The 16789-nt window shown below is 32.2% G+C and overlaps 1 protein-coding gene across 2 annotated transcripts in view; it reads left to right on the forward strand.

The window, feature by feature from the left end:
* Positions 1 to 16789, forward strand: part of Sol1 — a 272924-nt gene that overhangs the window by 123134 nt on the left and 133001 nt on the right. For both annotated transcript variants that reach the window (XM_064056934.1, XM_064056935.1), the window contains exons 6-7: positions 12937 to 13093; positions 13521 to 13580. In XM_064056934.1, the coding sequence (XP_063913004.1) occupies positions 12937 to 13093; positions 13521 to 13580 (217 nt within the window). The remainder of the gene's footprint in view (positions 1 to 12936; positions 13094 to 13520; positions 13581 to 16789) is intronic.

Here is a 16789-nt window from a genome sequence, read left to right on the forward strand (position 1 = left end):
GATTCTTTGGACTCTTTAGATTCTAAACTCTTTGAACTCTTGGGATTCTTTAGAATTTTCTAGACTTTTTAGACCCTTCGGACTCTTTAGACTCTTCAGACTCTTTAGACTCTTTAAATTCTTTAAACTCTTTAGACTCTTTAGACTCTTTAGACTCTTTAAACTTTTTAGACTCCTTCGACTTTTTAGACAGTTTCCAGTCTTTGTACTCTTTGGACCTGGACTTTTTAGATTCTTTGTACTCTTTGGGCTGTTTGAACTCTTTAGAACCTTAAGACTCTTTAGACATTTTAGTCTCTTTAGTTTATTTAGTCGCCTTAGACTCCTTAGACTCCTTAGAACCTTTAAACACTTTAAATTCTTTAGACTTTTTATACTCTTTGGACTCTTTGCACTCTTTAGACTCTTAAGATAATTGAGAGACTTTAGATTGTTTAGACTCTCTATACCTATTAGACTCTTTAGACTCCTTGGCCTATTTAGACACTTTAGAACCTATAGACCCTATAGAATTTTTAGAATCTCTAGAATCTCTAGAACCTTTAGCATCTTTAGGATCTTCAGAAACTTCAGAATCTTCACAATCTTCAGAACCTTCAGAATTTTCAGAACCTTCAGAATCTTCAGAACCTTCAGAATCTTCAGAATCTTTGGAATCCTCAAAATCTTCGGAATCTTCGGAATCTTCAGAATCTTCAGATTTTTCAGAATCTTCAGAATCCTCAGAATTCTCAGGATCTTCATGATCTCCAGAATCTCCAAAATTCTCGAGAACCTTCAGAATCTTCAGAATCTGCAAAATCTTTAAAATGTTTAAAATCTTTAAAATGTTTAAAATCTTTAAAATCTTTAAAATCTTCAGACTCTTTAGACTCTTTGGAGGTCTGAGAATCATTAGAAATTCTAATATCATTAGTACCTATAGGATCTTTAAAATTTTTTGTATTTTGTTTGACTCTTTAGACTCTTCGGACTCTTTAGACTCTTCGGACTCTTTAGACTCTTCAGGCCCTTGGACTCTTTGGACTCTTTGAAGTTTTTAGATTCTTTAGATTCTTCGGACTCCTTGTACTGTTTAGTCTTTTTGAACTCTTTGGATTCTTTGGAGTCTTTAAAATTTTTAAATCCTTTGGATTCTTTGGATTTTCTAGACTCTTTGAACTTTTTAGACTCTAAACTTTTTGAACTCTTGGGACCCCTTGGACTTTTTAGATTTTTTAAACCCTTTGGACTCTTTAGACTCTTCTTTGAACTCTTTAGAGTCTTTGGACTCTTTAGAGTCTTTGAACTCTTTAGAGTCTTTGGACTCTTTAGAGTCTTTGGACTCTTTATACTCCTTGAACTCTTGGACTGTTAAATTCTTTGAATTCTTTCGAATCTTTGGGCTCTTTAGTCTTTTTAGACTCTTTGGACTCTTTAAACTCGTCCGACACTTTGGACTTTTTTCTTTGGATTCTTTAGACTCTTTGGACTCTTTTGGCTGTTTGGTCTCTTTGGACTCTTTGGACTTTTTACATTATTTGGACAGTTTATATACATTTGATAAAGTTTCGAATTTTTACAATTTGTAGAATCATTAATACCCCTAGGTTTTTAAAATTTGTAGTATTTTGTTTTGCTTTTTAGAGTCTGGACTCTTTACATTCTTTAAATTCTTTAATCTTTTTGGACTCCTTAGACTCTCTGAACTTTTTGGACTCTTTGGACTGTTTAGATTTTTTAGAACCTTTGGATTCTTTGGACTCTTGGGACTCTTTAAATTATTTAGAATTCTTCAGAGTTCTCAAGTCCTTCGATTGCTTATCAATCTTTAGAAATTTTCGACACTCTAGAATTACTAGAAATTTTATAAAATTTAGAATTTTCTAATTTCTAAAATTTTTACTACCTATAAGATCTTTAAAAGTTTTAGTATTTTGTTTGACTCTTTAGGCTTTTTGGACTCTTTGCAGTCTTTGAACTCTTTGGACTTTTTGAATTCTTTAGACTCTCTAGTCTTTGTGGACTCCTTGGATTCTTTGAGCTCTTTGTATTCTTTGAACTGTTTAGAATCTTTAGACTCTTTACACCCTATGGACTCTTTGGAATTTTTAGATTATTTGGATTTTTTGGACTCTTTAAACTCCTTAGACTATTTAGAATTCTCAAAGTTTTTAGAGTCCTTCAGTTGCTTTCAATCTTTAGAAATTTTGGACACTTTATAATTGTTAGAAATTTTATAATGTTTAGAATTTTTAGAATTTCCAGAATCATTAGTACCTATAGGATCTTTTTAGTATTTGTTTGACTTTGTAGACTCTTTAAACTCTTTGGATTTTTTAGATTCTGTGGACCCTTTGGATTCTTTAGATTCTTTAGAAAGCCTTTGGGCTCTTCGGACCCTTTGGACGTTAAACACTTTGAACTCATTGGACTCTTTGGACTCTTTGGACTTCTTAGATTCTTTGTATTCCTTGGACTCTATAGTTTTTTGAACTCTTTGGACTCTTTGGACTGTTTAGAATCTTTACTCTTTAAACTGTTTAGACTATTTAGACTCTTTAGATTCTTTAGATTATTTAGAATTCTCAGAGTTCTGAAAGTCCTTCGATTGCTTTCCAATTTTTAGAAATTTGGGACACTTTAGAATTACTAAAAATTTTATAAAATTTTGAATTTGTTTAAGTTCTAGAATCATTAATACCTCCATAATTTTTAAAATTTTAAAGATTTGTTGTTAAAATCTTACTTTATTGAGAATCTTTTATATATTATTATCTGTCTCTAGAATTTTAAAGATTTTTAGATCTTTAGGATTTTTAGCATCTTTGGAATTTTTAAGTATATGGACCATGTGGAATTTCCATAAATTTTAAAATGTTTGAAATTTCTTTACAATTTTTAAATTGAAGAAGAAATGCCCAAAATCCTTCCATTAGCTTCTGAAATTGTGTAAAGTTTCAAAAATTTTGTGATTCTATAATAATTCTTGAATTTTTCACAGTTTGGAATTTACAAAATTTTCAAAATTTCCAGAATTTTTTGATTTGGCGAAATACACAGAATGTCAGATTTTTGAAACGCAATGTTTCCTGAAATTTTCAAGACTTTTAGGTCTAACCTGACCTGACCTGTGCCACCATGATCATAAATAGTACTAACTATTCAAATTTTTTTATTAAAAAGCCTAGAAAACGAGAAACAAACTAAAAATCAGATAGTTGCAGATGCAACATAATAGCATAAACAGCGTATTCATCCCCACCAAAAATCTGATGACGTAATCTCAAAATTTGCTAAGTAACGTCGCTCCGTACGCATAAATCTGAAATCGTTCGCGTGTTGCTATTTTGCTACGAAATCCACGCACCGCTTTAAAACACTAAAGAATAATAAAAAGGTATCATAAAGTAATAAAAAGAAGGAAGAAAATCGATACAACAATCGTCGTCAAAGGAACGCATAAAATTTAAATTTTTAATGCACGAACCTACACTTCACAAAGCCGTATTCCCCAGACAGCCCCCAGACATCACCCCAACGACGTTCCTGATGAAAATTCAAGGCCATATTTTTTCACCCTAAAGTCATTTTCTTATTACAATTTATCAGTTTCAAACCAAATTACTAGAATATAAATTCTGATCAAAGCCGCTTTATCTACGTTACGTGAATAACTCGACAAAGTACGAAATGAACTTGGGGCACTTAGAATATTGTTCCCACAAAGATCTAACTAGTTAATAGAAAATATTCAACTTAATGCTTGCCTAACTTGTTTAATATGAACGAACGTCAAGTGCTTTAATGAAATAGTTGAAACATGAGTGTTTTAATTTAAACTTGTGTAACGTTTATTTTCAAATAGCTTGTACTAATTGTTTCGAATGTGAGAAGTAATTATGTTTTGTGCCCCGAGGAAGAGTAGTATGGTTTCGAAATAAATTACAACTTTATATTATTCGAAACTGGGAGAGAACTTGTGTTGAACTGGATCCAGTTTTTGCGTTAGGGAACAGTGTTGGGTAAACAGCGTGTATTACACCTGCTCGTGACGGTTTAATATGCAGCAAAATAATAACGGGCACATTTTTCATGTGCCCAACTAAATGGTGATTATTAGGGGACGTCAATCCTGGTTAATTAATTCGCGTGGTGTGTTTTGGGACGGAATGTATGTACATGTCTGTCGCGGAATGATGAATATTAGTTTGCTTAAAACCTGCTTTTCGGGCGCCAGTTTTTGTACAAAGTTTAAATAATTAACTGGTGGAATTTTTAACAGCAGCAAACGAACGAATCTAACAACATTTCGATGTAAATTATAACGCTATTAACCGTGATGAACGGGCCGCAGACAGATTCATTATAAAATTCAATAATGGAGATGCTTCGAAATTCAATTTTACACAAGGTTTAGAACAATAGCCAAATATAAATTGAGAGGGCTCTTTTGCATTTCATTTTATCAAAAAGCGTTTTACAATAGTTAAACGTTATTAATGATCCCGGAGATTGATGCTGCCAGCAGAAAATCAAGCTGATTCATCCCTGAACTCCGACACAACAAATATACTTGCGATCTTTCAAAATTTGTATTAATTATCTCAGTCACAATTAATGCAGAATGTGAAGATAGCGCCTGTTCTGGTGCTGTAAGCTTTATTAATTAATCGAGAAAGTGCTTTACTTCCGAATTGTATTAATAAGAATCGAAATAAATCATTTTATTTTGCAACCGCGGTTGATACTAACTATTTACGCGAAACGGCGAAATTTATGAATATTTTTATGACTTGTGGATAATATATGAAATGCAAAAATTAAAATTCCGCGGTATAATACGAATACATTTGTTATCGTGGAATGTTTAATATAGAGTAGTAAATATTTAGGATTGTTAGACCGCATACCAGTGTCAAAGCGCACTCAACAGTCGGAAAGTTAAAGCCAAAACTGCGAACTCTAGAAAATGAGAGTAGCGTTGAACAGGGAGAGATTAAAAATTACGTCGAACGAAAATATATTTCTGGAATTTCACTACATGGAGGAAAAAATAGACGGCGACCCCATTGTGCACTTACAATACAGCTATGTATATCATTTCGGGATATTTGTGACCCCCGAAATCACAATGCATTGAAAATTTATGAATCGCATAAAGTGTTAAAATTAAAGGCATAAATTGTGAAACGAATGCAAACAGTGATAATTTTGCTGACTTGTTGTAAGCTGTGTGCATAAAGGTTTGAGTTAAACAAAAAGGAATTGGAGACGGGCGTTTGACCGGAATTATGAATCAGGGGTTTGTTAATACCATAGTTTTTGACGTTTCATGGCGCCTAAAGTATTACAAAATAGATACCCCATTTCCGTGTGTCTGTCATGACGATTTTCCTGCTTAAATTTTATAAACTAACAAAGTCCTCTACTAGTGGTTTATGAATCCGTACTGAATTATTCTAAGAACTCAGGTTTTCGCAAAAAATTCAAATTGTACAACAACAATTTAGAGGTTTTTAGCTAACGATTTTTTCGTTCTTGTTTGAAAATGTGGGTTCAAAAACGTTTCTGTAAATCAAAGACGAAAGGAGAAATAAATATAAGACAAAATTAAATTAAATTATCGGTCCCAAGAATTTCTATAAATCTTTGGAATTATTGGAATCTCCGGAATTTAGAATCTCTAACATTTATAGGATAATAATTAGGGTTATATAGACTCTGGTGCTTTTAGGATTTATAAAAATGAAAGGAAGCATTCTTGAGATCTTTACGATTTTTAGATTTTTAGGGTTTTTGGTATTTTTAAACCCGGTTTATAGAAAGCGAATTAAAGTTAATTCACGATTAACTTTTAATTGAGGTCCGTTGCTAGGCAGTTAAATTTTTATTAATTTGCTTTCTATAAACTGGACCATAGAGTCTTTGGGATTTTTAAAAATCTTTCGTATTTTAAGAGAGAGATTTTTTACAAATTTTAGGATTTTTGAATTGTATGGAATCCCTCTAGAACCTTTAGAATCTTTGAAATATTTGAAATAGCATTTTAAAAATCTTGTTAATGTTTGAATCCTTACTTTGGAGTCTTCAGGTCTCTGGAGTCTTTTGAGTCTTATGAACATTTTCAGTCCTTTGAGTCTTCTAAGTCTTTTGAGTCTTTCGAATTTTTTGAGACTTTTAAGCCTTTAGATTCTTTAGTCTTTAAAGTATTCAGACTCTTGAGTCTTAGCGTATTTAGCGTTTTTAGACTCTTTAAGTTCTTTAGGCTTTTTAAATTCTTTAGACTCTTTGGAATCTTTGGACACTTTGGACTCTTTGGACAATTTGGACCTTTGGACCTTTTACAATCTTTAGAGTCTTTTTAGAGTCTTTAGCGTCTTTAAGAAATTTAAGATCTTTAGGATCTTTAGGCTCTCCAGGATCTTTACGATGTATAGGATGTTTATAATCTGCATAATCTCTAAGATCTCTAGGATCTCTAGGATCCCTAGGATCTTCAGGATCTATTGGATTTTTAAACTCTTTGTACTCTTTGGACTCTTTGGACATTTTAGACTCTTTGGACTTTTTGTTCTCTCTGGACTCTTTAGACTGTTTACAGTCTTCACAGTCCTTTGAAACTTTTGGCTCTTTAGGATCTTTTGGATCTCTAGTATCTCTATAATTCCTAGGTTATCTAGAATCTCTAGGATCTCTAGACCATGTAAACTTTTTGGATTCTTTGGACAATTTGGACTCTTTAAACTCTTTGGGCTCTTTGGACTCTTTGGACTATTTAGACTCTTTAAACAATTTAGAGATTTTCGACCCTTTAAACTCTTTCGACTCGTTCGACTCTTTAAACTCTTTCGACGCTTTAGATTCCTTGGAGATTCTAGAATCTCTAGAATCTCCAGAGCCTTTACAGTTTTTGGATCTTCAGCCTCTTTAGTATCTTTAGGATATCTAGGATCTCTATGATCTCTAGGCTCTCTAAAATCTCTAGGACCTCTAGGACCTCTAAGACCTTTAAACTTCTAGGACCTCTAAACTTCTGGGACCTTTAGGACCTCTAGGATCTCTAGGATCTCTAGAATCTCTAAACCTTCTAAAACATCTAGGACCTATTGGACTATTAGAATTTCTAGGATATCTAAGATCTTTAGGATCTCTAGGATCTATAGAAACTGTAGAATCTATAAAATCTTTACAATGTTTAGACTTTTAAACTCTTTAGACCTGTTAGACTCTTTAGGCACTTAAGACTCTTTGGACTCTTTATACCCTTTCGATGCTTTAAACTCTCCAGAGACTCTAGAATCTATAGAATCTTTATAGTCTTTAGAGTCTTTAGAGCCTTTAGAGTCCTTTGGAGCTTTAGAATTTTTAGGATCTTAAGGAGGATCTTTAGAATCTTTAGGATATCCTAGGGCTCCTAAAGATCCTAGAGATCCTCTATGATCTCTATATTCTCTAGGATCTCCAGAATTTTTAATATCTCCAGAATCTTCAGACTCTTTAGACTCTCTGGATTCTTTAGAAAATTTGGACACTTTATAATCTTTAGACTCTTTAGACTTTTATCCCCTTTAGTCTCTTTATACTTTTTAAACTCTTTCGACGCTTTAGACTCCTTAGAGACTCTAGAATCTCTACAATCTGTTGCATATCTAGAGACTTTGGAGTTTTTAGAGTCTTTAGGGTCTTTAGGATATTTAAGATCTTCAGGACCTCTAGAATAACTAGGATCTCTGGGATCTTCAGGATCTCCAGGAGCTTCAGGACCTCTATGATCTCCAGGATCTTTAGAATCTTAAGGATTTCGAAGATTTCTAGGGTCTCTAAGATCTCTAGAATCCCTAGGATCTCTAAAACCTCTAAAACCTAAAGGACCTATAAGACTTCTAGGACCTAAATGATCTCTAAAAACTTTAGGATGTCTAAAACCTCTAAGAGCTCAAAGACCTCTAGGACCTCTAGGCTCTCTTGGATTTGTAGGATATCTAGGGTCTCTACGATCCCTAGGATCTCTAAGATCTCCAGGATTTCCGAGATCTCCGGGAGCTCCAGGATCTCTAGGATCTCCAGTATCTCAAGACAATCTAGGATTTCTAGAAACTCTAGGATCACTAGCAACTCTAGAATCTCTAGAACCTCTAGAATCTTTGGAATCTTTAGACTCTCTAAACTCTTTAGACCCTTTCGACTCTTTAAGCACTTTAGATTCTTTAGACTCTTTAAACCCTTTCGACGCTTTAGAATATTTAGAGACCCTAGAATCTCTAGAATCTTTATAGTTTTTACAGTTTTTAGGGTCTTTAGCTTTTTCTCTCCAGGATCTCTAGAATCTCTAGAATCTTTAGAATCTTTGGGATCTCTATGATCTCTGGGACCTCTAGGATCTCGAAGACATCTAGGATGTCTATAATCTGTATGTTTTCTAGGTTCTCTAGAATCTCTAGGATCTCTAACATTTCTAAGATATCCAGGATCTTCAGGATCTCTAAACTCTCTAGAATCCCTTAGATATTTAGGATCTCTAAACTCTCGAGGATGTATAGGATCTATAGGACTTCTAAGACCTCTAGGACCTTTAGTACTTTCAGGACCTCCATGATTTCTAGGATCTCTAGGTTCTCTAGAATGTTCAGAATTTTTAGACACTTTAGACTCTTTAAACCCTTTTGACCCTTTAGACTCTTTAGAGACTCTAGAATCTTTAGAATCTCTAGAATTGTTATAGTCTTTAGAGTCTTTAGCGCCTTTAGAATCTTCAGGAACATTAGGATATTTATGATTTTAGCATCTCTAGAATCTCTATGATCTCTATAAACTCTAGGGTCTCTATAATCTCTAGTATCTCTAGGATCTTTAGGATCTCCAGGATCTTTAGACACTTTAGACTCTTTAGACACTTTAGACTCTTCAAAAAACTCTAGAATCTTTATAATCTTTAGAATCTTTAGAATCTTTAGAATCTTTAGAATCTTTAGAATCTTTAGAATCTTTAGCATCTTTAGAATCTTTAGAATCTTTAGAATCTTTAGAATCTTTAGAATCTTTAGAATCTTTGGAATCTTTAGAATCTTTAAAATCTTTGGAATCTTTAGAATCTTTAGAATCTTTAGAATCTTTAGGATCTTTAGAATCTCTAGAATCTTTAGAATCTTTAGACTCTTTAAACTCTTTAGACCCTTTCGAATCTTTAGGCACTTTAGGCCTTTAGAGTCTTCAGGAACTTTAGGATATTTATGATTTTAGCATCTCTAGAATCTCTATGATCTCTATAAACTCTAGGGTCTCTATAATCTCTAGGACCTCTAGGATCTTTAGGATCTCCAGGATCTTTAGACACTTTAGACTCTTTAGACACTTTAGACTCTTCAAGAATCTTTAGAATCTTTAGAATATTTAGAATCTTTAGAATCTTTAGAATCTTTAGAACCTTTAGAACCTTTAGAATCTTTAGAATCTTTAGAATCTTTAGAATCTTTAGAACCTTTAGAATCTTTAGAATCTTTAGAATCTTTAGAATCTTTAGAATCTTTAGAATCTTTAGAATCTTTAGAATCTTAGAATCTTAGAATCTTTAGAATCTTTAGAATCTTTAGAATCTTTAGAATCTTTAGGATCTTTAGAATCTTTAGAATCTTTAGAATCTTTAGAATCTTTAGAATCTTTAGAATCTTTAGAATCTTTAGAATCTTTAGAATCTTTAGAATCTTTAGACTCTTCAAGAATCTTTAGAATCTTTAGAATCTTTAGAATCTTTAGAATCTTTAGAATCTTTAGAATCTTTAGAACCTTTAGAACCTTTAGAATCTTTAGAATCTTTAAAATCTTTAGAATCTTTAGAATCTTTAGAATCTTTAGAATCTTTAGAATCTTTAGAATCTTTAGAATCTTTAGAATCTTTAGAATCTTTAGAATCTTTAGAATCTTTAGAATCTTTAGAATCTTTAGAATCTTTAGAATCTCTAGAATCTCTAGAATCTTTAGAATCTTTAGAATCTTTAGAATCTTTAGAATCTTTAGAATCTCTAGAATCTCTAGAATCTCTAGAATCTTTAGAATCTTTAGACTCTTTAAACTCTTTAGAACCTTTCGACTCTTTAGGCATTTTAGATTCTTTAGATTCTTTAAACCCTTTCCACGCTTTAGAATATTTAGAGACCCTAGAATCTCTTGAATCTATAAAGTCTTTAGAGTTTTTAGGATCTTTAGGATCTTTAAAACCTTTAGGATGTTTAGAATCTCTAGGATATCTAGTATCACTTTCAATCACTATTCTTTAGAATCTTTAGAATCTTTAGAATCTTTAGAATCTTTAGAATCTTTAGAATCTTTAGAATCTTTAGAATCTTTAGAATCTTTAGAATCTTTAGAATCTTTACCATATTTACCGTCTTTACCGTTTTTACCGTCTTTACAATATTTACAATCTTTACTATCTTTACCGTCTTTACAATCTTTACAATCTTTACGATCTTTACAATCTTTACAATCTTTACAATCTTTACAATCTTTGCAATCTTTACAATCTTTACCATCTTTTCAAACTTTACAATCTTTACAATCTTTAGAGTCTTTCCAAGCTTTGCAATCTTTGCAATCTTTACAGTCTTTTCAGTCTTTACAATTAGCACAATCTTTACAATGTTTTCAATCTTTAGTTTCTTTAGAATTTTTACATTCTTTAAAATCTTTAGACTATTTAGATTATTTAGAATTGTCAGAGTTCTCCTTTGAGTCTTTCAATCTTTGGAAATTGTGGACACTTTTGGATTACTAGAATTGTTTGGAATTTCTAGGGTCGGCAGTACTTCCACGAACTTTAAAATTCTAAAAATTTATTGGATATTTCCTAAATTTAGAATCTTAGGATTTTAGTTTATGGAGAATCTTTAGAATTTCTAGTACTTATATAGAAACTTATTATCTGGACTCTGTGGAATCACTGGCATTTTTTGAATTCCTGATATCCCTTTAGGATATTTAAATTGCCAGCAGAAATGTCTGAAATCCTAGTAGTCGTTACAGTTTCTGGCATCTTCGAAAGCCTGTAAATGATTTAAAATATTTGAACTCTTTCCACAAATTCGGTGAAACTTCTAGTAAGCATTTCAATAGTTTCTACAATTGTGTAAACTTTCGAAATTTTGTGATTATATAATTTTTGTTTTCAATATTCCAAAAATTTTCAGATTTTTTAAAATACTTCCCGAAATTTTCAAGACTTAGATCTTCCAGATTTTTCAACCTCAAGAAATAGAAGCGAATAATAGAAAGGCGTATGCTGAATAAAAATATTTGAAAAGTTCATTTCTAAACAAAAAGTAAATTTAATTTGAAAAAATTTTGAAATTATTTAAACTGAACATTCCTCGGCCCTGAAGTACAATAAAGCAAACCCAGTAGATAAATTATAAAAGGTAAAAAAAATCGAGTAATCAATAAAAAGCAAAATGTGCTCGTTACGCTCGCATTATCAAACAGACGAAAGCATCCGAATGAATTTGAGAAATTTCAAGAATAATTCGAGAGAATCTCTCAAAATCCGACATTTTTCATAATAAACACGATTTCACTTTTATGAAATGACGACATCCTGTACTTGTGGTGTATGGATCCGTCTTGATTCGTACACCACAAGTACACAATTCTAGTAATCCTAAAGTGTCCACAATTTCCAAAGATTGAAAGACTCAAAGGAGAACTCTGACAATTCTAAATAATCTAAATAGTCTAAAAATTTTAAAGAATGTAAAGATTCTAAAGAAACTAAAGATTGAAATATAATAATGACAAAGTAGCGCGTTCGATTCCCCACGAGCCACTCAATCAAAAATTTTCTAAATTACTGGATTTATTAGACTACAGGGACGTGAAAACTTCCGTCTAAGAATATAGCACCAATTTTTCCTAATCTATTACTTACATCCAACTACAAGTTTAAAATTGTTGCTATTCAGGCCTTCCTTCAATTAATTTAACTCAAGAAGTTGAACCAACTTCGTGTCTAACAGTTGAATTACTGAAAATACTTCACCCAACATTCATCTTCCAGCATTTTCATCAACATAATACAAAACGACAAAGAAAAATATTTTCATTCTTTGCCCTTTCGGTTGTCTCAAATGTCCCATTCTTGATTCTCGAATTTATTTCACTTGCAACTGCACCCTCGCTCGTTCAACACTGCTGACAACGTTTTTAAATCTAATAGATTTGCAGTTCAAAAGGATTTCCTGGTCTCCTCGAATCAATACATTGTGGGAGAAGCATTCCACTTTTACAGTAACAAGTACTTTTAGAGAAATTTTCGGATGATCCAGTGAAACTCAAAAACGAAGATGTTGCACGTTAATTTCACGATAACGTAATAAGTCTTTAATGAAAAGTGCTACAGTTGGGTTAAGTAGTAGGAGATTAAATCCAATTAAATTACGGGAGACGTTTTAGTTAGAACCGTTTGACAAAGGTCGGATTTTTAGTTGTAGCTTTGATGATGGATAATTTTCAAAGTACTGAGTAATCTACTTAAGTAAAAATGTATGGTGATTGGTGAGTGCGTTTCCTCTTTATACATTTTATACAAGAAACTATAACACTTTGACTGAGTAAAACATGCCAGTCGTGGTGTAATATCACCACATATGGGAAAAGTTTTACGACAAATTATAAATCAATAAGGAAGTTCGTCAAACTTATATCACTTCACCTACATTATTCAACACGTACACGTATTGATTATATTTTGAAACAGTGTTAAGACGTTGAGGGATAACAAGGTCGCCGCAATTTATAACTTAACTTAAGTAATTTGCGCACGCGTCTAAAGCGTTTATTCGAAACGACCGGAATTATTTACAATTCACCGGAATCACCGGAGTGTACAGTTCTTTCGTTAATAAGTTCACCCAGCTTAGTTTTCCAGCCCGCAAAAACCTTAACAACACGTAAACTTTGTTCCAGGCCTCTTCAAAACCGACGGCCTCAAGCTTCCAAACAGCATGTGCGACTACCAGTTTTTCAGTTCCGACCAATCTCAGGCTTATGGAAAGTTCTACTCTCCGAGATATCCTTCAACTTACCCCACGAACATCCGCTGTTCATACCGCTTCCGAGCGAGGTTTGTTTGCACCCTTTTATTAAAGCTTAATGCTTTTAAGATGAACACACTTAATGAAAAAGATGTTCCAACATGTTACTAACTACTCCAAGAATGAGAAACCATAAAAGGTTTTCTCCAGTCAGCAAATAAAACAATCTCGGAGCGGCCTTTTGCGGGTTTTAGCCCTCGCCATTTATGAAATACATCATTAGGGTTATTTCCCCGAAGATGCGGCAGTGTTTATTTTCAGTTTGTTCGCGTTTTATTAAATTAGCTGTCCGCGGTTCTAGGTGTATCCGCCCACCTTGTGGGGAAAAAACATAAATAGAGGAAGTTATTAATCTGAGATTACACTTAAGTGGGTGATTTATCTTCAACTGGGGGTGTATTATAAAGTTCATAACACACCTTAATAGTCTCTAAAATTGATTTATATTGTTTGCAGGTACAAAGAGAGGATACGAATAGTGTTTGAAGTAGTTAGCTTGCAGAAAGGAGATTTAAGGTGAGGATTATCGTCGTAGTGTAATTATTTAACACACCGACATAAATCCACCGAGACGTGATTTAGTTTAAATAAAACACTTGCGACTATCGAAGCAAAAATGTGTGCCTTTATACATTATTCACGAATTAAATTGTGCTTTACGACGTCGAGAGAATTCTCATCATACCGTAACAAAATTCGAGTCGATATTTCTCTCTAAGATGAAACGCGTTCATAAATAATATTAGAAATCTTAATATTCGAATTATTTCCCTCGAGGACTCAAAAGACAACTGAAATTTCATTTGGAACACTTAAATATATAACAAACGAATCGCTAGGGGGACGCAATATTTTTGGGAAGCTCTAATTTTTTAATTTTAAATTGTATGGAATTCTTTTAGCGTTTTGGGTTTGATTGACGTAAGAATGCCGTCCTACAATCAAATAAAAAGGTCACCTTATAGCGTCGATTATTTAGAAAAAGTGGCGCGGGAAACCTGGACGGGCTCGCTACGCTCGCTTTTTATACTTTTATGAGGAATTTACCTTCACAGGGGCGGCTAGAGATTTATTGCTACAATAAAGCCTAAATAGCTTCGCTGAAGTTCCTTCCTTAAGATTCAAAGTTGAGATTAAAAATGATTCATGGGTGTTTCTGAGAGGATAAATTATTTACTAAAATTGTATTAGTTATAAAATCGAGGCTAAAAATGTGGGTGATCATTTTAGCAGGTTGTTTTCTGAGAGTAATTTAGGGACTTGTAGAAATTTATGAGCGTAATAAAACCTGAAGAGCTCGGTGACAAGGTCAATTCGTAAACTTTCTAAAGGGAGTAAATTATTTATCACAGAGCGAGCGCAGCGAGCAAGTTAGAGGTTCGCTCGCATTACTTGTACTAGAATACAAAAAGTGAATTTGTTTCGCAAATTTTGGACCGGGACCGTAACTTAAAATTTTCGACGCTTTTTTGACGATTTTCGAAAATTACCTAATGTAGATTTCGACTTCCAGAAATCATTTTCTGCTTCAGTTCTTTGAAAGAATTTTTTAAAAATTCGAATTTGAGACCGAATATTTCGGAAATCTTCATCCAGCGCTATGGTGACTCCATATATTTCAAATCAGCACTTCAAGACCTACATCTCAGAATTTTTTGAGAATTTTTTGACAACTTTTCCAAAATATTAGTTTTTCAGTGTAAAAATTTTCGACTCATTTTTGAAAATTTGCGCAAAAGCGTTTTTTACATTTTCGGCTTCAGTTCTTTAAAATTTCCTAACAATTCTCCAAAATCACATATTGGAAAATGGCGATTTTGATGATTTAAAAAAAATTGATTTTCATTTTTGCCTATGGAATTTTTTTTTAGTATTTTTAAAAAATTCCAATTTGAGTCGTAATTTTTCGAACATCTTTATTCAGGACCACAAATTTTTTTTTTTAGATTTTTAGACATTTTCAAACCCCCTTTACGAAATTTTCAACACAATTTTAATCATTTTCAAAAATCAACTAAAAAGGTTTTTTAAAGTCCTGCTTCTGGCTTCAGTTATTTAAAAATTCCTCCCGCTTTTCCAGTATCATATATATAAATATGGGGATTTTGATTTTCAAAACAAATAGAAACCATGGGAATCGCCAAATGAAAATTTTCAAATTTTGGAAAAATCGAATTTGAGACCAAAGACTTCGGAAATCTACGCCAAAGGCCATAGATACTCTAAATTTTTCAAATGAGCTCTTCACGAACTACATCTCAGAATTTTTTGAGGATTTTTTGACAATTTTTCCAAAATTTCAATTTTTCGATATAAAATTTTTTGACCGTTTTCAAAAAAGTGATTTTTTTATACATTTCAGCCTGTAAAATTCACTTTCGACTTCAGTTTTTTAAAAATTCCTATCACTTTTCCAGAATTTTTTGTGTATTTTTAGACAAAGTTTTGACCCTCTTTTCGAAAATATCTAAATGAACTTTTTTATTGATTTCGCACTCTAGAAACCATTTTCGGCTTCAGTTCTTTAAAAGTTTCTACCAATTTTCCGGAATCACATATTGAAATATGGCGATTTTTTTGATTTTAATAAACTTGATTATTAAACTAAATATTTCGAAAATCTTGGTATATTTTTTTTGAAAATTTTGGACAACTTTTCCAAAAGCTCAATTTTTCAGTATAAAATTTTCGGCTCATGTCTGACAATTTTCGAAAATTACCGAAACGGATTTCGTTTTAGAATTTGTCTTCTGGATTTGGGCTTCAGTTCTTTTAAAAGTTGTTCTTTTGAAGCCTCTAAATGAAATATGAAAATTTTTAGAATTTTTGAAAAATTCCAAATCGGGATAGAATATTTCAGAATCTTGATTTGGAACCACAAACAGGCCATATTTTTAGAATTAAGAGACCGTGATCTATATCCTAGATTTGTTTTCAAAATTTTTAGGCAGCTTTACTAAAATGCGTATTTTTCAGTACTCCCCTTTATGAAATTTTCGAACCTATTTTGACGATTTTCGAAAAGTAGCTCAATGGATTTTTTTATATTTCCGCTTATAAAAGTCATTTTTGTCTTCAATTCGTTTAAAATTCTCTCAACTCTTCCAAAATCGCCAAATGAAATATGGACATTTTTAAAATTTTCGAAAAGTTTCAATTTCAGACAAAATCTTTCGGAAATCTTGGAACGTGATCACAAACAGGCTATACTTTAGAATTAGTATTTTTTGATACGAAATTTTCGCAACAATTTTGCCTATTATCGAAAATTACCGAAAGGAAAATGACTGATGATTTTAAAAAATTTGATTTTCAAACCAACATTTCGAAAATTTTGGTCCGAGACCACAGAAATTTTATATTTTTCAAATCAGTACTTCAAAATCTACGTCTCAGACTTTTTTTTAATTTTTGGACAACTTTCCCAAAATCTTAGTTTTTCAGTATAAAATTTTGGATTCATTTCTGATCATTTGCAAAAATTAACAAATGGGACTTTTATAGATTTTGGATTCTGGAAATCATTCGACTTAAATTCTTTTACAATGCTCTCAGCTCTTCCAAAATGGCCAAATAAAATATGGAAATGTTTAGAATTATTAAAAAAACAATTTGAGAAATCTTGATCCGGGACCACAAATAGGCTATATTGTTAGAATTATTACGTCGAAATTTATACTCACAATTTTTGTTTGGTGTTTAGACAACTTCTCCAAAATCCATAT

This window comes from Zophobas morio, unplaced genomic scaffold (assembly GCF_036711695.1).
Source record: "Zophobas morio isolate AGI-343-1 ecotype UQ-CSIRO unplaced genomic scaffold, CSIRO_AGI_Zmor_V1 ptg000016l, whole genome shotgun sequence".
NCBI lineage: Eukaryota > Metazoa > Arthropoda > Insecta > Coleoptera > Tenebrionidae > Zophobas > Zophobas morio.